The sequence below is a fragment of the Juglans microcarpa x Juglans regia genome, chromosome 3D, assembly GCF_004785595.1.
Source record: "Juglans microcarpa x Juglans regia isolate MS1-56 chromosome 3D, Jm3101_v1.0, whole genome shotgun sequence".
NCBI lineage: Eukaryota > Viridiplantae > Streptophyta > Magnoliopsida > Fagales > Juglandaceae > Juglans > Juglans microcarpa x Juglans regia.
Window position 1 is genome coordinate 25,777,681 of NC_054598.1, and position 23,205 is coordinate 25,800,885.

The 23,205-nt window shown below is 37.1% G+C and overlaps 1 protein-coding gene across 10 annotated transcripts; it reads left to right on the forward strand.

Annotated features, from left to right (window-relative positions):
• The first annotated feature begins 1,694 nt into the window (after positions 1–1,694).
• On the forward strand, positions 1,695–6,678 carry LOC121255647 (zinc finger protein 4-like). Of its 10 annotated transcripts, none has more exons than XM_041156073.1 (3): positions 1,808–1,826; positions 4,424–4,840; positions 5,677–6,678. In XM_041156073.1, the coding sequence occupies exon 3, from the start codon at positions 5,777–5,779 to the stop codon at positions 6,512–6,514; it is 738 nt and encodes a 245-aa protein (XP_041012007.1). In that variant the 5' UTR covers positions 1,808–1,826; positions 4,424–4,840; positions 5,677–5,776; the 3' UTR covers positions 6,515–6,678. The 10 variants fall into 10 exon arrangements, with proteins under 10 accessions (XP_041012008.1, XP_041012004.1, XP_041012007.1 ...); XM_041156068.1 differs by lacking the exon at positions 1,808–1,826 and adding an exon at positions 1,921–2,262; XM_041156071.1 differs by lacking the exon at positions 1,808–1,826 and adding an exon at positions 1,921–2,176.
• The last annotated feature ends 16,527 nt before the right edge of the window (positions 6,679–23,205 follow it).

Consider the following 23,205-nt stretch of genomic DNA (forward strand, 5'->3'; position numbering starts at 1 on the left):
CCACAGATTTTATTTGATTTGCAAATGTGATTGTTGTGAAGATTTTATTAGTAAGATACTAGATCCTGTCTATGGCAATAGAAGCAATAATAGCGGCAATTCCTTTCCTATGGAGGACAAGAAGTCAAGCGCGCATGATTGTTCTTTTAGGAGTCTAGTGTGCAGTCAGTGTCATCTTAATTTTATTATTATTATTATTATTATTATTTTAATCTTCCCTTCCTTGTTTATACAACCAAATCAAGAGGAAAGAGTCATTTTTTATTAGTCAGTCTCTGTTTCTTTTCTTCTGTAGACGGTCTATGCTGCACATATACACATAATAAAAGAAGATTACAAGTTTTTGTTTTCCCACCCCTTCTAACATGTTATAAAGCAATTTAATAGAAGATTATTATTTTATTATTATTATTTATAAAATATTTGAAAATACTTTACTATTCAAACGCAAGTTTACTCTAGACGAAAGATGGAATACTTTTACATATCTACCGAGAATTTTGTGTACATTAATAACCAAAAAAATATGTTAATTACATTCTGAGAAAGAAATAAATTAATAATTACATAGGAGGATGTTAAAAAGGGACCAACGGAGATGTATATACTCATGCAAAATCATTGTTTTTTTTCCATTTTTAGCTTTTTTCTTTTTTCAAAATGAGGAGTTGGAGAATATAAAGACCATATACCCCGAACATAAACAGTCTTGAGTCGGGCGAGAGCCTACAATTCTCCTATTGGACGAGGTTTGGGTTTGCATTGTACGTTGGGTCGGGCAATCCAATTTGTGTACTGGACCAGCACAAACTCGATCGGATAGTTCCAGCCCAGACAACGAACTGCCTAGTACCGACAGAAAGAAGAGGATAAACATCATCAAGTACATCTCCTCAGACCAAACAAAAGAAAACAACGGAAGAAGGAAAAAACTATGAAGTACGACCATTCCTTCTTTTTATGTAGATCATAAAACAGAGTAAACAAAACTTGCTGCGTTTCTTGAGTTGTTTTCTGTCATTTCACTGTAGAAGATGAGATTTTTCACGGAAAAATAATGGGCCCGTTCAGTTTTGTGGGAACCTGATCAGGTTATTGGCCTTGGTATTTCCTAGTGCGTAATGACATCGAGGAGGTCACTATCTTGCTGGGTTGAACATAGCAAGTAAAATACGGGTGGTTCCCATGAATTAAAGAAGAAAAATAAAAAAATAAGCAAATAGAAGAAATAACAAAATTCAAAGAAATAGTCTCTTAGATATTTTGTCCATAGAATGAAAGTCATTTCTTTTTTTATAGGTATGATTTAAAATCTCTATTTTAAGCAGAGTGTGGTCTCTTAGACGGTTTGTTTGTGGAGAGTTATAGAAGTTATGACTATACTAGTCACAAAGAAATTTGTATATTAGTAGAACCTCAACCGTGAGTAAAAGTAGAAGTTAAGACTATACCAATTATAAAAAAATATGTACTGATAGAGTCAATTATGAGTAGTTGGCTTGTAATCTGAGATTGTTTTTATAACTTCACTTTCACGAATAAATGAAATTTATTTTCTGAAAAAAAAAAAAAAATACAAAGGCAAATAAATGTGTGGCTATATGAGGTTCATGTGCATGTAATTGCACAAGTGGGAGATAGAGGCGTCATGGGAGTCCATCTGACGAAAGAGGCTTTAAGTAACTAAATAATATTGAAAAAGAATCTGACCATTCTTTTTTGAAGTGGAGAAAAGAAGAATTAGCACTGAGGGAATGGACATTTCCACTTTTGAGCGTTTTTTGTGGGACATTACATCGACTGCTCTTCGCTTTCTCTGTCTCCTTGTTTGCGCTCTCTCTCTCTTACTGATTAGTAGCTAGTCTGGACTGGGGTAGCCCAAAATTCAACAAGATAGTGGCTTTCTTTTATTGGGTAACTGTCATTAATAAAAGCATTATGTTACAAATTCAACGAGATAGTGATTAACTGTGTTATCTACTTTCTCCAATCCGACTTCACTGACTTCCTGCCATCATCCCCATCTGTTTGGCCTCTGCTCTCCCATAATTGTACCTCTCTCTATCTCTTTCTCTCTCCATTTATTCTCGTTTAGTTGCTCCTGACCACTCCACAGGTGGTAAATACTGGAAACCCATGAAGACGATCTTGTCCTCTGGTACTCAAACTCCCCCAAGTAAGCATATCACTGAAGCATAATCTTCGATAGAAAAGAATCGAGTGAGAAACTTTTGGAACCCATCTAATCAGCTAGGGATCCTGGTAGGAACATTATTTATACTAGTTTTTTACTTTGTTGCTTCTTCTATATGCTTCTATGTCGCTGTATGTTTGTTCATGCTGCTCAGAGGTTCTTAATTTGTCTATTATGTATCTTCGGGTTTCTTTGAGCCTTCTCGTGGCTTCGTAGGAGTTATGTTTTTGGTTAAGATTTTAAGCGTTGGTACTTTTTGAGCTTCAATATTTTAGTGCTATGTTATGGATTACTGGATGATCATCAAGTCGAACTTTGATTGATTGTTGCTTTCCATTTATAATATCCCAATACTGTGGTGCAGGGTTATTCCCTTGTGCTTATCGTTTTTGTGAGTGGTGGTAATTTCAGTCTAAAATCATAATTATCTTTAAAGGGAAAATGCTAGGTTTCAATGTCATGTACGTAATCCCAAGTCAGAGACCAATAATCGAAGTCCTTTTGGTTAATGTTGGGAGTAATTTGCTGGAACAAACAATTGGCCTTTCCTGAAAAATTGGACAGTAATGACGCATCATGTTAGGGAATTCTCAATCATTACACAAGATAGGAAATTCACTCGTATGTAAAAAATCTTGAGATCCATTCTGGGCATTTCCGTCTCAAATTAAGCATATCTGATAACCCTGAGGCTGCAAAGAATGACCTTTTAATCCGTCATACAGAGTTCTGCACAAATTAAATGGGTGCAAACAATACAATGAGTAAGGGATTTCATATTTCAACCTTACTTTTGTAAAATCTCCGCATACCTGAGCGTAGGACTTTTTATCCTTTTAGCATTTGGTGCATCATACTAGCTTATCAAAGCTATTTGTAGTCTTCTAAAGTTGTTTTACTGTAGTTATTACATTGCTGTATTATCGATATGAAGTTCAGTAGATATTCAATTTTTTTCCCAATAATTGGGTATACTCTTTCGATGTAATGATTTTGAATAGTATGGATTACCTTTTGAAGGTTGTTACATTTGTTTAATTCGTTAGACAGATTATTTCTCCATATTAATGCCTTTAAACATGAGACTTATTCTTGTGTCCATGGTCATTACTTCCCACTGGTTAAGTTCAAATTTCAAGCTTTCAAGTAGCATCACGTCAAATTCATAGTGTCAGTAGTCTTAATAATAAATTATAATCTATGTTCATTTTTTCAAGTGATGAACATTACTATGAAGCAGTTCATCTGCAGTCAAGCGAATTCATCTATTTTTTATTTCTGACATTCAGGAGGGGAACTGTTATCTGTTCACATAATACAGGAATTTTAGGTCTTGGATTATTTGAAATTGAATGTGCTCTTATTTTCATCCCTGCTGATGTTGCTGAGATCTTTATGATATCTCTTGATATTACATATTGGTGAAAAATATTTAAGAAGTTTTCCTTGATAAAACATTAATAATCCCCATTGATTAATGTAGCCTTTTACCTATTTTGATTAATAATCCCTTTGATATTCTTCTTATTTCCTTTATTCTTATTCCTGATGATGACCAGTCAAGGAAGATGGTGATTATTGTAGGTTACTGCTCTTCTTTGCTTATCGATCTTTGTTTTCACAACTATTTATCAGTTTTCTTATACGATTCTGACAGACTAAACTTGATCTGGCTTAGCAGTTATAATTTTCTATTTATTATTTTGTTTTTACACATTCTATCAATTATGTCAAACATTGATCACCAGAAACCAAAAGTAACCTCTCCAATAAGATTATAAGAGTTACTATTCTCATTGTTATTCATAGTTCCTTGTATAGTAACCCATAAGCCCTGTTTTACTATTGAGTAATGCTAGGTACAAGTCTCAAATAGACAAGCCCCGTACAAGCCCTTTTTAAAAAAGTGGGTCCCACTAACAATCTGTCCCATCTCCTTAAGAATCAATTGTTGTTTCCCTATCAGCTACTCTCACCTCTGTAGAGCATATTCGATCTGCAATTTTCACCATTGTCACGGGTTTCATCATTTACTTGTTTGGGGGTCTAGATCAATTTATGAACTACTGCAATCCACAGTAAATAATTTAAATTGTTTTATTTTCTTGTGATAATCCTGGGGAGTCACCTTCCTCTCTTCAACAATGTACAAAGTAATAATAGTATTATCCTTGTTGCAAAATATTCTGGGAATGACTACTTAATTGGCATGTTCCATCTGTCATTTAGGCGAACCAATTTTCTTTCTGTTGGTGGTGTTGGAATTTCATGAACGTGGAGCCAAAACAAGAACTAGTTCTATGGAACTGCATTCATGGTAAATTGAAGTAGAAGAACATTTTGTTTCCTTTTGGCATCTTGGGCGTGGTCTACTTGATTCCCTCAAGTTGTTTGAGTCTGAAGTAGAAGAACACCATAAGTGGATTAAAGTGGTTTATATGTGCAAGGGTGACACAAGAATGTTAAAGGATTTCGATGAAGAATCAGGCCCGAACTTCGAGTGAATGGCAGGGTGCATATGAGTCATATCCGACCATCTAGAAGTTATTGGAGCTATGCCGGCTTACAGACTGGCTAATCTTCTTCCGAAAAGAGTAGTTCTATTTATAGGGGATGTTTCCTACCGTGGGTTGAGCTACTATCATGGTTGCTGTGCTTTTTCTTCCTCTCACCTACTTTCTTCTAAAACTTCAGTTTTTCATTTGAAGAAAAAAAAAAAAAAATGAATGCTGACCTTCATAGAATATTCCTTTTCTTTTTAGTATGAAAATTTTATGTTGCTTTATAAAGCGTCTCTTTGGACTGAAGGCATCAAAATTCAAGCTAGCAGTGGCTTGCTCCAAAATCTGTCTTCTGGGCTTTCAGTCTTGAGTCTTTAAATAGTATGTACAGGTTGTTCTCCATTGTCAACTTGATTATAGATACAATTTCTTCCAATAGAATGATTGTAAGCTGTTCATTCTTTTTATGCAAATGTTTATCAAGTGTATCTATTTTAGTACATTTAATAATATTTTGTGACTACATATTTAAACACACGTTGAGATGACAAGCTCAACAGGCAGTCATAGTTCACGAAAGTTAGTACTGCAGGTAGAGTTTTATTAATTGCTTAGTAATTATCCTCTTAGTTCAGAGTATGATTGATCTCTTAGGATGCGTTGGTATATTTCTTGTTATTGTGCTAGACTTGGATGGAAGTTTTAAACTTCGTCACAAATACATTTTGGTTAAGAGGAAGGAAAGAAGAAAATAGAAGAAAATAAAATTCCACAAAACATGGTCGAAAATGTGCATATCATCTGATTTATTGGTCTTACAATATGTGTGTGTGTGTGTGTGTGTGTTCTCTAGTACATGGATTGGAGCACAGCTAATGTATCTCTATTATTTGTAGAACCAGATGGATGCAATCAATGGCCAATTTGATTAGTATTGGCTGCTGCATAAACAGAAAATAAGCTGTTTCATCCTACTTGCAGGTGAAAAGCTTAGTGAACGCAGTCAGTAATTGGATCTATTGTCCTTTGGTTGGCCTTTTTCTGAAGAAACAATCTCTCAACCTCGCCACATTACTCAAACATGGCAACACCAAACTTGAACTTGGAATCTGAAAATGAGTCAAGAGTCAGCAGCCAAGTAGCTTCAAACCTACCTGTGCAAGAAGTATCCCCTGATCCCTCCAAGGACAGCACCACCAATTCATCCTGTCTCACAAATGACCTTAACCTTCAACCAGATCCAGAGCCTGTCTCCCTTGACTTGACACTCCACTTCAGCAGCTGTGATGCTGACCTGAAGGGCATGGGTGAGGCAAGTGAGGTAGCAGCCCATAATTCCTCAGCAACAGTTCCAAGGGTTTTCTCTTGCAATTACTGCCGGCGCAAGTTCTACAGTTCACAGGCACTGGGTGGCCATCAGAATGCACATAAAAGGGAAAGGACAATGGCAAAGCGTGCTATGCGCATGGGAATGTTCTCCAATAGCTATACTAGCTTGGCCTCTCTGCCCCTTCATGGTTCATCATTTCGGTCCCTTGGGATTGAAGCTCATGCTGCAATGCATCAAGGAATACTACCATCAGAAAGGCCGCCTAGAGGTGGAGCAAGGTTCGAACAAGGCTATTTTGGACCACCGATGTTCATGGAAGATGACGATGTGGGAATGTTTTGGCCTGGAAGTTTCCGGCAGGTGAGGGAACCAGTGGGATCACTTGCTGGTACTTCTGCTTTGGAATTAAGTCCAAATGCAAATATGAATTTTGTGGGAAATGAGTCGAGGACTACTACGTCGTCACCAGATCTTACTTTGAAACTTTGAGATTTTTCATCTCATATAGTATTCACTTTGTACATGAGATATGCAATGTCAACGGCTATGTGATTTAAGATTTTAAAACATTAATGTTTTTGGTTTATCAAGGATGTTTTTGCTGTTGTTGTATAAGTTCTGGAGAATGAAATCAGATTGAGATCATCAAAGTACCAGTTTAATCTCCCAATATGCTTTAGCGAATACAGTATCATGGAATGCTGCATAAATCCACCATTCTTATATTGGGTGGAATGCCGAGGTTATATAAATGGAATTATGTTATTGTCCTCTCAAATTAATATGGGATCCACTGCACTAGGATGAATGACGTCCTTTTCGCCGTGTTTGCTAATGCACTTCTGTTTTAGCTCGCATCCGTCAACTGTTGCATGTGTTGAAGATGATTGGAAAGATCATGCCCACTTGAACTATCTCATCTCGAGTAATGTTATGTACAATCATAGAGTGTACAAATATCGCGTAATCGTTTTGAAAAAGAGTAAAGTTTACTATTAAAAAATTATTATTATTTTTATGTAGATCTCTTATTTACTCATTTTTTTTCAAATAAATTACGCGACACTTACCCACTCACAATTATAAATATTATTTCTCATCTTAAACTATTTGAATAGCATACTCTTTTGCTTTGCTTTTGTGATTTCTTTTCATTTTTATTTTTTCTTACTGAAGACAAAAGAGGAATATAATATTTTTAAGTTAGGATACTTTTTTTCTTTTTCTTTTCTTTTTTTGAATAAAGGATGCTTTATATAATAACAAATATCATATTAATTTAGTAATTAATATTGAGGCATAGAAAACGCGTTAGCATGATTTGGGGTGTACCGTTTTAACGCGGCCGACAAAGCATGCCCAAGTTAACGAAAGCTTTCTCGTTTATCTATTCTGTTTAGATCATCAACTCATCTCAATTCATCATTATAATTTTTTTAAATTTCAATATAAAATATAATAAAAAATTTAATTTTTTTAAATTTTAAAATAATAATAATATTAAAAAATAATATTTTAATAATATTTTATCATCTCAATTTAACATAAACTCATTTCAACATCCAAACATAACCTCAGTATTTACTTTTTGAATTAATTTGACTTTGGATCCATCCGGACGAATCTCGAGGAGCATATTATGACAGTACATTATATTTTTAGAATGTTTAATTTACATTTTATTGGCAGGATATTACCGTTTGTAATATACTGTAAAAGAGTTTTATTTTTTAAATAATTGAATTGAGCATTCTATTATGTTGTTTTAAACCGATAAACTGTATTCACAATCGGTAATAGAGTTGGATATTCTATTTGTAAGATTGTAACGTATCAATTTTATGATAATTATCCTAAGTTCCTAACGAATGGAAATTAAAAAACTTGCCAATTTGATAATAATGATCATAACGAATGGAAATTTCAAATTGACATGTTGGTATAGAAACATCAAATGGACCACTTAAGTTGTTATTCACTATTAAGGAATGAGATCTTTTTAGATTAAAATTCTCGATGCATTGGGTGATCACATATAGCATAGAGTCAACATGATTTATTAAGAAGGAATTCTTGATTTGATTAAGAAGTATAAAAAGAAAATATCTCCTTATGTTTAATTTAATAATATTTGATATTTGAATCCTTTGGCCAGAGTGAGTTTGTGAGTATTGCGCCGAAATAAGAGAAGAGACTCCTCCCAACAAATAAGGTGTTATGGAAGATTAGGCAACGAGGCAAACAAAGTGTAGCTAGTCCAATAGAAGGGCAAGCTGTACTATGTAGAAAGCCCGTCGGACACGGTTCAACATCGGGCAACTAAGGGTGGTTCGTCCGACAGTAGGCAAAGAATAGGCAATTAGGCGAACAACGTGTGGCCAAATGAAGAGTAAGGAGAGCAGTATGTTGTAAAAGGCCTGGCTATCAATACTCAGTGCCAAGTGATAAAGGAATTTTCACCATGTGCTAGGTGGACAAATACTGTGCTAACCGTACGAGGGCGAGAACAAGGAGCTGAAGAAGTTGGTAATTTTGTGAAAGGACGAACTGTAACAAAGAGGGCGAGTCAACGGGCAAAAAGTAGCTCGATTGTGGCACGGGGGTTCCTCGGGTCGGTACGAAGATGCATAAGGCAGCAGGGTCATATGCAGAGGCCCGTACTCCATCTCAGACATCACAACTTGAGTAAGCCTGTGAAGAAAAAGATTATGGACCTACAAGCCATAATATCAAATCTCAAAGGTATGGTTCAGCGCCACGTGGGAGACTGTTATTAGGGTAAGGGTTGCAGAATTAGACCCAAGGCAAGTCACAGGAACGTGTATGCCTTGTCCCATCAATCACTCGACCTCTATAATTCTTCATGTTTAGGGGGCAAATGGACAATCTAGACCAAAAGTCTCCTATTCAAGCATATCGGTAGTCAGAAGAGCGTCAGGAGGACACTTGACGGTCCCGGTTTATAAGAGACATTGGACAAGGGGCAAAATCTCATTTTTGAGAGATTGTGAAGTGTTTGATCTTTTTTGGAATCAGAGTCTTTAAAGAAAGCAAGTGGCTTGAAAAGGAGCATTGGAGAAGTAGCATCAATGCCATCGTAGTATTTTAAATAGTGTTCAGGTAGGTTACCTTCTAAGACCGTACTGGGAATGTGAGATAAATGTAGTAAGATTAGGCTTTGCATGTTTTATAACTTTCACCCTTTTCCCCGTGAAAAATAATATATACATTCTTCATTATATTTATGGATTATCTTTCCATTGTGATTTTGAGATGATGAATAATGTTGGTTGATGGTGATTGTGATTTCAGGATGCGTGAGTTTTACTATGAGGACCAAGCCAGTGAAAGGGGACAAACCACCAGTGGAAGGCAAAGATGAAAGCTTTCCATTGGTTTGATGGAAAACGAGGCAATGGTGGTTTGCACAGTGCATTGGAACGGCAAGCAACACCATCTAGAAATCTGGCCAGACACACCTCAGCATAGGGTGTAACAAAGATTCTCACCCCGGCGGGCAAGTACTTTGGTGAGGAGCGAGGAGCTGAAGAGGCTCGTAGTTCTAGAAAAGGTGCCAATCATATAAAGGCGAGGAACGAGCCTAAGGCGAGCACCGATCAAGGACAAGATCCATTTAGATGTATGAGCTTTTTGACATAACAAGAAAACGCTTAAAGGGTAGCATTGTCGTATGCAGAAGCCCACACACCATCTGAAAGGCCACATCTAGAGTGGGTTTGTAGGGAAAAGGCCACGGTATTGCATATCATACCATCTGAACCCAGAGATATGGTCCAGAGCCACATGGAAGGACCCCATTCAAGGAGAGACTACAGATTGGACCAAGGCAGGCCATAAGGACATGCATGCCTTGTCTTGACAATTTGTCTTTGTCATCCTGTAGAGGGACGATATCAAAGGGTTCCTATTCAAGCATGCCTCAAATGAGAAGGACGTCACACAGAGACAAGAAGTTGCACTAGGGGCCAACCAACTTGAGGACACCATCACGTGATATGCCGGATGATTCTACATCCTGACTATTAGGTGAGGCCAAACACGATACCGCTCCACCTTAATGTTCTCCATTCCAATACATTTTGTGTTACGGATTAGAACATGCAAACATGTTCCTTTATAAAAATTCTAAGGCATTGAACATCAATCAAGAATCAAACATTCAATATTTACCATGTAAAGGCTGAAACATGTAAACCCTAGCACATTCAAGAATTGGTTTTAGCTAATTAATGCTTAATCACCAAATGATCATACCTCATCCATAGTAATAGTCGTGACCTTTAAGTTTGAAAGCATGCATTCCAATCAATTTTTCATGAACTTAGAATCTTCTAATGTGTTAAGCAAAACCTTTAACAATGAATATTCATGGGTGGCCGAAACATTCTAGTGATCATAGACAAATATTTTCTTGAACTTAGTCCCATACGAGATTCTGTCAAGTAACAAACATTCATATACAAAATAAACATTGTGCAATCTGAACCATAAGATGGCTTCTTATTCCATTTTCATAACATGAATACATTCCATAGGCCATTATATTCATACATTAGATAGTCATGCTAAGAAGAGATTGTATCACATGGAAGAAACATCAATATCACAAACATTCACATAAAACTAAGCAACCAACAAGTTCACATGACATATACACAAGATATCCAAGTACAAGTTCGAAGTTTACTAACAAAAATCCGTAATAGATAGCATGCAAGCTGAAAATACATAAAGTAATTGTTAGGTTCATCATTCAAGAAAAACCCTAACCTGTGGGATTTAAGTTTTGTGCTCTTGACATCTTCTACCAAGAAAAAGACTTACAACATTCAGACCTCCATTCCCTTAAGTCCAAATCATATATAACTAAACCCTAACTCAAAATAAATACTAAGGTTGTGACCCTCTTTCTTCAAAACATCATGCTTATGAACTTAAAACAAGTAGGGTTGAATCCACCTTCCTTGAAGAAAAAACCCTAATCTAACCATGTGCATAAAAACATACGTTCATATGGAAAAACCTCTCAAAACATGAGCTAACTCCTTCTAGCTCAAATGTGTGAGTGTGAGCATGAGTTCTAGATGAACTTACTAGAACCCGGAACTTCACCCCTTAAAATCGTGCGTGTGTGTGTGTTAGAAGGGTGATGTTGGCTTCATACCTCTTATGACTCTCCTTTTGGAAATATCTTCTACCTTTGCTTATCCTCAAAATGATGTTGGGTGAGAAGAGAATATTGTGGAGAGTGTTTGGATGATGAGAAAGTGATAGAAAGTTGGAGAGAAGGGTGGTGGCCGAACACCTTTAAAGCAAATCACAAAATGACTAAAAGACTTAGGGTTTTTGGCTCCTCTCCCTTTTATAGACACAAAACTTCTTACACAAGCCAATGTTCTTTGCATGGATGCCAAGTGGCATCTCATTCTAAGACTTCATCCATTTTTCTCATCATTTGATTGTGTTGGAAACACAATGGGATTCCTTTTGGACAAGTGGCGCCTCCTTCCTAAAAACCGAAACCTCTTTCTTATTTTGCCTCTTCACTTCATGTTTTAGTTCAATGAATCTTATGGCTAAATGGTCTTTGTCAAGCTAAAAATCTTCCTCAATCTCTTACATGTGTGCATGTGTGCCAAGTGGCATGTGAGGAGTGTGTGTGTGCATGGTGGCTACCAAAACCTCCATCCTTTCCCAAGAAAATCTTCTTTCACCAAACTTTTGGACAAGCATGTGATTGGTCAAAATCATGCTCAAACTCCCTTGCCCTAGTTGTCCATCTCAAGGATTTCCCACCAAGATTTCTTCTAGAAACCCTAGGCGTGTGGCTCCTTTCTTCCCAATTGGATTTCGCCCCTTCCCAAGGTAACATCTTCTCCTACCTTCTTTGCATGCATGACACATGGCAAAAAGCAAGAATGTTTTCTTCCCTTTTTGCTATGGTTGCCGTGCAAGGCCTCTTGGACTTCCTTAGGCTCCACTTTTCCATAACCTCATCATTCTCCTAGAAACTCTCTCTCCCATGGTGAAAAGTGTCACAAAACTTCTTCCCACATGTAAACCTCATTGCATGCCTGACACATGGCAATAAGATGGTTGATTTCCTTTACTAGGCATGCAGGGCCAAACCCTAGGTCCTTCTCACCTCTATTCCCTCATTTCCATCTAAATTCATCAAGTCCTAGACATAGCCTCTATTGGATGACAAGTGGCATGAAAGAACTTGAGTTGGGCGTGAGGCCTAGTTCCATTGGGATTCAAACCCTAATTTTTTATGAAGGCCGAAACTCTCATGGGCTGTTAAAAAAAATATTTACACAAAATGCCTAGAAAGTCTTGGTCATCACATTCAAACTTAAGAGGGTGGCTGTGGTCTTTCTTTACTACCAAGATCTCATGCTCTTTTGTATAAGGCTAGTGGCGGTTCGGTCTTTCCCTTGAGGAGAATAGCCTTTCCCGAATATGCATGTGCAAAAAACTATATGGATCCGAACCCTTTCATCACCATTTTCACTCTAAGTGGTCGTGAGTGTGTGTGTGGTAAAAATGGTTGAGTGGTTCTTACCATGCATGTTTCTTCCTCTTGGATGGATTCGCGACTTCCTTCTTCACTCGTGAGATTGGTTGGATGAAGGTGGAGGATACGTAGATGCTGTTTGGTTGGTGAGAAATGGTGAGAAAGTGAAGATATGAACTTCTTCCCAGGGTGGGGGGGGGGGGGGGGAGAGAGAGAGAGAATCCGAAAATCAAATGGACAGAGTGTCCCCTTGGAGTGTGCTTCTCTTGGGTGCCGGCCCTTGGTCATCCCCTTATATAGATTCTCAAGTTCTCACACTCCCAAGACATAGGAAACCTCAAAGGTTGTATGCCATGTGTCATATGGCTTGGCCGAAACCCTTCCTCTTCCTCTCTTGGGAAGTCCAAGTGACTTCTATTGTTTAAGTGACAAGTGGCTCATCTTCTTGCTTAAGAAAAACCAAATTCCTAAGTGCCCCTTATCGTGTGACACAAAGTAGTCTAGGTTCATTAGACCTCTAGGGCGAGTTGGTCATTTGAAAAAACCCTAAGCTTAGACCTAGGGCTTCTTAGGCGTGTGCATGCTTGCCAAGTGGCAAATGGCGTGTAGGGATGTGTGCTAGTGTTTTTTTTGCTGCCTATCCCTTGCTCTTCCCCCACAAGGATTCTTCTAGAACCACGATGAGTGTGTGTGTGTGTGTGTTGCCACCCCTTGCTTTTTCCCACAAGGCCTTTCCTTTCCTCTAGATTTGGGTGGTGTGTGTGATGTTTTCCCTAGGCAACATTTCCTTTACTCTAGACACTTGGTTGGCATGAGGTGCATGTTTCCTAAGCAACTTTTCCTCTTCCCCATGAATATTCTTCAAGGATTCCCAAGTGTATGACAAGTGGCGTGTGTGAGGGAAAGTGGTGTGGTGGCCGAAATGTAGGGACTAGGGTTTTCTTTGTCCCATGCGCCCCTTCCAATTCCAATCATTTCCATCTTCTAGAAAATCCTATGCATAAGTGACACTTGGCAAAATGTAGTTGGAACCCTTGCGTGGGAGTGAAGCTCTTCTTGAAACCTAAACCCGAATCCTCTTTGTTTGACGTGTCTTAGCCCCTTGAGCTCCCACATGTGCCACTTCCCCATGCAATCTTGTGACGCCCCTAACCTCCACTTGTGATGGAACAGAGACTTAGACCGTAAAGACATGCAACACAATGTTACATACCCTCGTTCATCACAGTTAATATGTAATGCATCCTAGAAATGCATCTAGTAGTATCAAATAACCGCAACAGGGGTGAATAGAACTTATGCCAGAATAAACTAAAACATCCCTATATTATTCATAATCATCATATGTTCAGATCATAAGGTAGTATAATCTTAATACAAATAATTATGATAAGAAGTCTCCATAGCTAAATGCATGAAGGGTTAGAGCTATAAACATCAAAATGAGATCTTTTTGTCGAAGTCCGGCTCCTCCTCAATCAATCAAATCCATTGGTTCATCTTGTCTATCTTCGTCAAATCCTGACACAACTTCTATCATTCCGAGTAGAATGATAATGGGTCCACAATGGGTGAGATTTACTTAAAATCTCAATAAATTAGACAACCAATGTGCACAAGGATAGATTATGCAAGATGGATGATAAATATGAAATGCATGTGAAGCAGAAAAAAAAAATCATATTTGTCTCCCATCCAGATTCCTCAGCATTTTCAGAAAAATTGAGACACACATTTTCTTATAGAGAACATTTCTCTCTTCAACTGTCAAAAACATAATTTCATCATAAAATTTCATCATTTTTAGCAATTCATAATTAATTATAACATTAACATCATAATGTATGGTATCGTTACAATTCTTCATGTGCAGTGTGAGTACCTGCTGGTGACCGTAGTGCAACTCACGTTGAGATTACGTTGTCTGTAGACTCGTTCTCAATGCATTGGTAACATAACATAATATCATCATAACATATACACCCACCAGCGTTAGGTGTTATAACATTTGGCTTAGTTCCGCCGTTCTTTAAAAAGAACCCATTCGAATCTCGTTGACTGTTCTTTGTCAACCTAGGGGTTACCATTTCATTTTTACTCACTCCAGAGTGGACATAGGAGTTCTACTAGGATAATTTTCCATCCCAACCTTTGGGGTCGTGACACAAATTATTTTCATGTTATGCTTGAAAAATATAGTTCATGACATGTGCATATGTAGCAAGCTTCATGTGAAAATGACATTTATATGCAATACACAAAAATGAAGCAAATGTCACATGTCATGTAGGCAAGTAGTCATGTACTCAATGTATCATATAATATGATGTTTCATGCTCAAAATGATAATTATAACATGAATGTGACATTTATCAATAAATCGTAAATAACTTATCAAGGTGTAAGTTAGAGGTCAACTTACAAACTGCCTGAATTTGGAAAAATTGTAGTGGTTGCAATAAAAGTCATACTTTTTTTTTTTTGTTGAAAATAATAGACTTCATTCAATAAAGCAAATGTTTAATACATGGAGGGTAGTCCTCAATAAGTATACAGTCTTTCGAGCAATTGAGAGCAAACTTTGCCAAATGATGTGCAATTACATTGACTTCCCTTGGGACATGTTGAATAGACCAGTTATGTGTCTTGGAGAGCATGAGCTTGATATCTCTAATAACAATTCTGATGGAACTTCAGCTATCTTCTTGGTGTTGAACAACGTTGTGCACGTTATGGCTTGGAAGGGTGGCTTGTGATTGATGGAGTGGGGCGATGGTGGTGATGATGGCCTTCCTTCAGCTTGTGTCAAGCATTGCAGGGTGAATAGTGTTATGAAATGTCATGATCTCATCATGGCAGGTGTTGCAAGGTTGCTAGAGGGGTATACCAATCATGGTGCAGATTTTCTTTTTTCTATTTGCATCCCTTTGGTTTATCTCCATGGTTCTTTTGTGCAGGTGACAAGTCACTTCTTGAAGGCTTTTTTAGGTGGTAGAAGGTGGAGAGTTGGCTACCACGTGATGATGAAGATGCAGCCCAAACAAAAGGGTGCAATGGAGGGTGGTTGCCGAGTGGGGTTGTGCACAAAAGCCATTTGGTTTTGGCTCTTCATGGGAGATGACTTGGGTCAAATTTATCATGATGATTTGAGAGGCTTATGGGGATTAGAGAAGGAAGAAGGTGGCATGTGGTGGTGGCTCAACCAAGAGAAAAAATGCAACTAAAAAGTAATGTCAATCGGTTTACATCCAACTAGCCTTTAGGTGCAATCGGTTTGGTTCTTGGAACCAATTTCGTCCAAGGCTTGGACTAGTTCTAAAGGGATGAAAAGAGGTGTGATGGGTAAGATTGGAACCAAAAATGAGATGGAATTGGCATGGCTATAGGTCTGTTTTAGGGCATTGCACATGAAAGTACATAACTAAGCCGATTGGGTGGATTTGTGCAATGTAATGCTTTTGCTCTTAATGACATATCTGGGATCAAGACTAAACTTCTAATTAATCTAAGAATGATTGAAAACAATAATAAAATTTAGATAAAAAAGACTAAAAAGATTAAGAAGGGAAATTAAGCTCAAGACATGGTTTAAAAATCATTAATCATGTGAAATTTTGATCAATGGTCTTAACCCAAGTTCAAACTTAATTTTTGGTCCAAAGAAAAAATTTATGGGCGTGGGGCCCAATATGGACTTGAGGGAAACCCATGGTATGGTATAAATGGGCTCAAATTAGAAGGGTGAAAATGCAGGATAAGGCTTTGGGCATTGTTAGGCTTAAAAAGGCCATGACTAGGAGTTGCATGGTGTATAGGGCTTTGGGTATGGGTTGATGGGAGGCCTTGGGTCCAGATCTTAAGAGATCATGACAGGCCCCAAGATCCACAAGAATGGGGCTAAAAAGGTTTGTCTTAACATAAATGGGACATGCGTCAATGCTAACACTAAGTTAGGCCCAAAAGGACTTAAGCCTTGCTCTCACTTGGGCCAAACCTTTCTAGGGCTATCCTTCCAAAGTTTAAACCCTTATAAGACTTGGTTCAAGGTTTCTAAGTCTTGGCCCATGAAATTCTAAAGTTTAAGGGCCTTAAGAGTAGCACTAATGGGCTTGCTCACTAAACCACTAATGCCGAAGAGAAAAATAAAAAATATAAATCCCAATAAAAATATAATATGGTAGCATAAGCTCATAATAAGAGTTAATCCTAATGGGTAATTAGGTGAGTTGTTACAAATCTCCTTGGAACTCACATGGTTTTGACAAGTGGCATGAAAACGTGGGTGGTTGGTGAGTGGGTGCATTGGCCAAGTGATCCATGGTCTTTCCTAGGTGCCCCATGATTGCCTCATTCTAGAAACCTTCTACATGTGTGACAAGTGTTAAGACAAGTGGCCTTTGCATTGGTAGGCGTGCTAGGACTTTTGGGTTACCAAAACCCAAAGTCTCTCACCCATTTTTCTCACAATCATGTTTAGATTCATTGGGCCTTGCATGTGTGACATGTGGCCTAAAGGTGTGATGTGTTAGGCGTGCACCTTGTTCCCTTAGGGTTTTTGGCTTTGGTCCAATGGGCTGGCCGAATTTCTAAGGCCTAGTTGGGCCTATCTTATGGGTTTAGATGCCTAGTGCATTAGAACCAAATAGGGTCCAAGATCTCTAGATACTCTACTCCTCTTGCATGACCCAAAATTAAACATAAACTGGCAATGAAATACAGACAAAGACTTGGCTAAGTCCAGGTTGTCACAATTAGTCTCGTATCAATATTAAGAATTTTATGGTGCAACAAAAAATTTCGAGTTTTTCGGGTGAATAGTAAACTCATGGGAGAGCGCCACCTCGTAATTGGTTCAAACAACTGTCAAATCGTCATGTAGGATGTCCAAATTCACTTAGTGTGATGTTTCAAGATTCTACTTGGGATCAGACGTGCTCTGAAAGAGTTGGGACATGCAACACAACGTTACCTGCTCCCGTTCATGACAATTAAATATGCAATGCACCTAGTATGCATCTAGCAATATGTATATTTGTAGTGGATAATTTTTTTTTTCTTGAGCAATACTATGCACCAAATGAGATATATCCCAACAACCTTGAAACATAATACATAAACATTAAAGTGATAGATGTTCATGATTACAACATAAGTCTAAAAGGTCTGTAATGAGCTCCTTAAGTACATGCATAAACTATATCATCTACTAGGCTAATCCATCAAGTAGCTCGCTCAACTCGGTCAAGACGCCATAATACTATCTATGAATTAGAGCATAGAGGCTATGAGCTCCGTGTCGTGCCTGCGATGCCTAATCGACCGTCTCTAGTCGGCCAGCATCTGTTGTATCTCCTGGTCCTAACACATCATCTACCATTTTGGGGGGAATGGTAGTTGGGACTACCATGGTGAGATTTGAGTACAGATCTTAGCAAGTTAACAAAGAACTTAACTGATAGTTTAAAGATGCATGCATGACAATGAAAGCATGAATGCATAACTTGATTATAAATAAGCTTTATGTGAGTTGACAATTAACATGGCATATGTTGACATGACTTAAACTGACATGAAAGGAACTTGAACATGGACTAAAGTTGTAACTGTACTGAAACTAAACTTGACATGACATGAACTTAAGCAGGAACGAAACGTGAAATAACATGAGTATGAACGTGAAATACATGAACTTGGAATCTTGTTCAATAATTAAACATGATTAATAAATGTGAACATATGGGTGCTGCATAGTTCCCCTTGAGCCGTGTGTCCCTGCTGATACTGCATCACAACACAGGTATCTGCACCAGTTGTGAGTGCGTTAACATAGGTATAAGTTCACAAGTATCTATACCTGCTATGAAAATTGTAATGTACGTATTCCGTAACAGGTATATGCACCAGCACAAGTACATATAACATGAAATTGAACCTGTGGCAGGCACCATTGTCATTAGTGCCTGACTTTGTTGTAGTGACCAATTAATTAGGCCCCATTCAAAGTCTGTTGATGGTAGTTTGTCAACCCAAGGAGTTTCACATTAATTTAGACTCTCTAGCCTGAAGAGAGTCGTTCTACTAGGATATTACCTCAACACTTAGGGTCATGATAAACATAGACAGACTTGACTTGATGTGGAAAACTATTTTCAAGACACTCTGTACTTGAGACATGACGTGACATGAAATGAAAGGACAAATGACCTGATGTAACATAACATGACATGTATTTGAAATGAATGACATGACATAACATGAAATAGATGAAGATTTTGTAAAATAACATGGCATGTAACAGTTGACATCTCGTAACATGGCATGACATATAACAATTAAACATTTTGTGACATGATAAAATATATAACTGATAAATATTTTGTGACAGAATATAATGTGTAACAGACATACATGTAGTGACATGGCATAGCATGAAATATATAATATCATACGAACATGGACAACTATTCCCTTACCAACACACATACACAGTAATCTGAACTAAGTTAGAAGTTAACTCATAGTGATCGTAGCTTGATAGATTAAAAATGCGCAAAATATGAGAAACTGTAAGTAGAGATTTCTAATCTTTAGAAACTTCTCACTAATAGTTTAGAAACATAAAAATACTAACTCTAGAATACAGTTTAGAAAAAGTTTAGAGTAAAATTATCATTACCTCTCTATATGGAAAAGAGTTTAGAGTAAAATTACCATTACCTCTCTATATGGAAAAGTTACCACTTTTACCTTTAACTGAACGATTTCATATCCTAACTCTGAAACTCACTAAAATTTACATGAGGAAAATATCTAATTAGAAAAATTTAAAACACATCACAAATAGGTCAATCATGCCTAGGCCAAAACATAAATAGGCCAAATTTCTTGATTTTTGTTGCAATCCTATCAAACCTCATTTCTCATGTTTAAACCAAAATATTGCAACATACAAAATCATATCCTATGTTGAAATAACATACTAGAAAATCCAACAAAACTCACGTCACAAAAATCACAAATCTCTTCAATACAAAATTTCAATTTTTTTTTTTAACCTTAAGCACAACCCTTGGTGTTCAAGGTTTTATCTCGTTTCAAAAAACCTTCAAGAACTCCAAAATTTCAATAAAATACTTTCAATAAATCCATAACACACTCTTAAGAAATATCATGCTTTGAATCATTAAGCCAAAACCACAAAAATCTAACTTAAAGCATTTGGCCTTAACACTTTCACCAAAACCGCAATCTATGTAGTTTGGTTTTGATCAAACCACTAGATCCGAAACATACCAAGTCTTAGAATATATCTAAGCATCAAACCTAAGATCACATGGAAAAATATGCATCAAAACATAGATCTACCGGAAAACTTCAAATATAAGACCCATTTGAATCTTTTCATGTATAAAAAAGTCATATCATTAAAACCAACACCATAAATCCTTAAACTAACATCCTAAATAATAGTCTTAGGAACATCATATGTAAATATTAAGGCCGTTGGAGCATTCTTTCACAACAAAAGATTCAAGCTTAGTCAAAACACATCCTAAATAATAGTCTTAGGAACATCATATGTAAATATTAAGGCCGTTGGAGCATTCTTTCACAACAAAAGATTCAAGCTTAGTCAAAACAAAATTTGTTTTCAACCTTCTAGTTTTCAATTTTTTAGATCCAAATAAAACTCTCATACAAAACTTGTAACATGCAATGAAACTCCATAAAACTTATATATTAGCACTTAACTATACTCCATAAAAATATCAGACTAAGATATTGTCAAGGACACCATCAAAAAAATCAAAGAATCACACACTATCTAGTTTATCGCCCAAAATGACCTTTCATAGTTAAACCAACATTTCACCTATCAAATGACCATGAAAATTAACACAAAGAGTAAAAACTTATGTGAATGGTACTTTGTGAGAAAATACTTACAATATCTTCCAAAAAGTTGAGCAAAGTAGGCCAAAAAAACTATCTGAGAGCTCCTCTAGTTTTCTCTCCATGAAAAAGGTTGGAATGTGACCAAATACAAAGGGAATGGAGCTGGACGAGTTCTAAACATCTGGAGAAATGATATTAGGTGTGTGAAAGATAGTTTGAGTGATGGGGTGTTACCCAAAACTAGGGGCAAAACCAGCCCATGGATTTTTGCTAGCAGCTGCCGTGTCAGAGGGAGTGGTGAGGTGGCTCTTGGCCTTCCTATCAAGCATTGTTTGGGGCTGCTTTGGGTAGTGATAGGATTGCCATGGTAGGGGAAGCTTCTTCCACAAGCCTTGCCTCAGTGGCTCAATTTCATGGGCCTTAATGGGCCTCAATCGAATGGGCTTCCATTTAGGATTTCATTGGTGTTTGGTTGGGGTTTGGGTTGCTATCAAGCCCAAATCCAATTTTTCTTGGCTCAATAAAATTACTAAGGTTTAAAAGAATAAATAAGAATATAATAACATGAATTTGAGTGCTTAATAGCATGTGAAAGTGCTTTAATCAAGTGATTAAACACTAAGCTAAAATCTGGGTCAATTGGAGTTTGGAGGCAAACTTTGGGGTTGGGGAAACCATTTGGGGTTTTAGTTTTCACCAAACTTTTGGGGTTTCCATTAGATTCCAAGTGTTTTGTGAAAACCCTATTTGGTTTGGCACAAATTGGATGGTTGCATGGAATAGTTAAACTAGTAAAGGTTTGAGTAATTAAATATGGTATCAAATCTAGTACTATTAATTCCAAAATACAAGGTTTTTCAAAACATCCATACAAAATAGGGTCCCAAACTATGACCCTTCATAATATTCCTCAAACATTGTTCGCAACAACCATTCTATAGTCTAAAAGTCATTTTTCTCCATTATCTTCTAAATGTACTAAAAAAGCTTTGAAACTTCACAAATAAACTTTTTAGCTGCCTCAAGCCGCTCTACAAGTGAAGGGTCCTAAGATATGTCGGGACTCTTTGGAGCTTCCTTAATTATTAGGGGCTCATTGTGCTTACGTTTCCCCCATCTTGCTCACTATCTTCCGACCCTGCTCACTATACATAAGTATATATATGGTGAACATGAATATGAATGCATAAACATGTATACGCAATTTTGACAAAGACACATTTTTCTCCCATCTATATTCTGTTTCAAAAACACTCAGCTTGTAACAATGTAATAATGTGTCATTTCATTTTAATCACTTATACACTATTCCATATAACAAAGTATGGACACCTCACGACTACTTCTATGTGTCGTGGGTTCCCTACTAATTACCGCATCACATTTGACCATTTGACTAGGTGTGAGTATGTCATATAACAAGATGCTCAGTAGATCGTAACGCCTTTACCATGAACTTACAATATGATACAACAGTTTGCAATTCGCCTTCACCGTAGTTACCTTGTGTTGCACCCACTAGCGTTCGGTGCTACTACTTCACTAGGAATCTTTTAAAAAGAATCCATCTGAAATCTATTGACTGTACTTTATCAATCCAGGGGTTATCTCTCTAATTTAATCACTTGATAGTGGACAGGTGTGACTTTTCATGTAAACATGGCATGTACTTATGCTCGATATGCAATGAATGCAACATGTGAACAACTTGAGATAATTAGAACATTCGGATACATATACATGGCATAACTTATGATGGTTCAACACGGCATTTAACGATACTTAAAAAGCTCCAAGCTTGTCATTTAAACCAAAATTCCATCAAGCATCATTCAGGCATATTATGAAGAACACTCATATAATATGGAAACAGATAATTTCCTGTGACATTTGAAAATAAACAATACATCAACGATACAAACAACATATATGGAAAGTTTACACAAACACATAAGTATATTATCCAAGAGTAAATTAGAGGCTAACTTACAAAGTTTAGAACGTAAAAGAATACCAACGGTCAAGCAAGCTGATATGTGATAAATATTAGATTTTTGAAAATCAAAATACTAAAATCCAAGCATGTGATCCGTGCACCAAGAGGTTGGGAAAATCTAATCCTAATCGGTTTTAAGGCCATTCATCTACCCACATTTTCTTTCATTGTTATTTGCCCTTGTCTTTTGATTCACATGCACATACACATAGCAAGAAACCCTAGGGGCTGAATGTCTTTAAGTCCTTCCTCCCCTTGGTAGTAACCCTAGTGGCCGAGTGTGACAAGTCATTTCTTTGCATGACAAACCCTAATAGTTGGGTGTGCTCAAAGTGTATAAAAAACATACTTGTATGTGTAAAAACCCTAATGGCTGAAAATTTCTAAACATGTGCAAGCCACTCTAGATTGTATTTTCTTCATGTAGTGACTAGATAAGAAATATTCCATGAAACCCTAATGATGGCCGAATATAACTTGATCATTCAAAGGGTTCCTTTTTTTCATTTTGCCTTCATAGATTCACATTCTTAGAGAACCCTAGAGGCAAGACCACACTCAATAGATTTTAAGCAAACCTTACCTTACTCACACCCAAAATCTCAAAAGTTCCTCTCCCTTCCTGTTTTTCATGATGTGAACTAGAGAAAGAATAAAATAGATCTTTCTTACTGTGCTAATGTAACACCCCGCTCCCAATGGTTAATAATAAAGTCACTTTTAAAAATTCTTGGGAGCTGGAGTGCTACT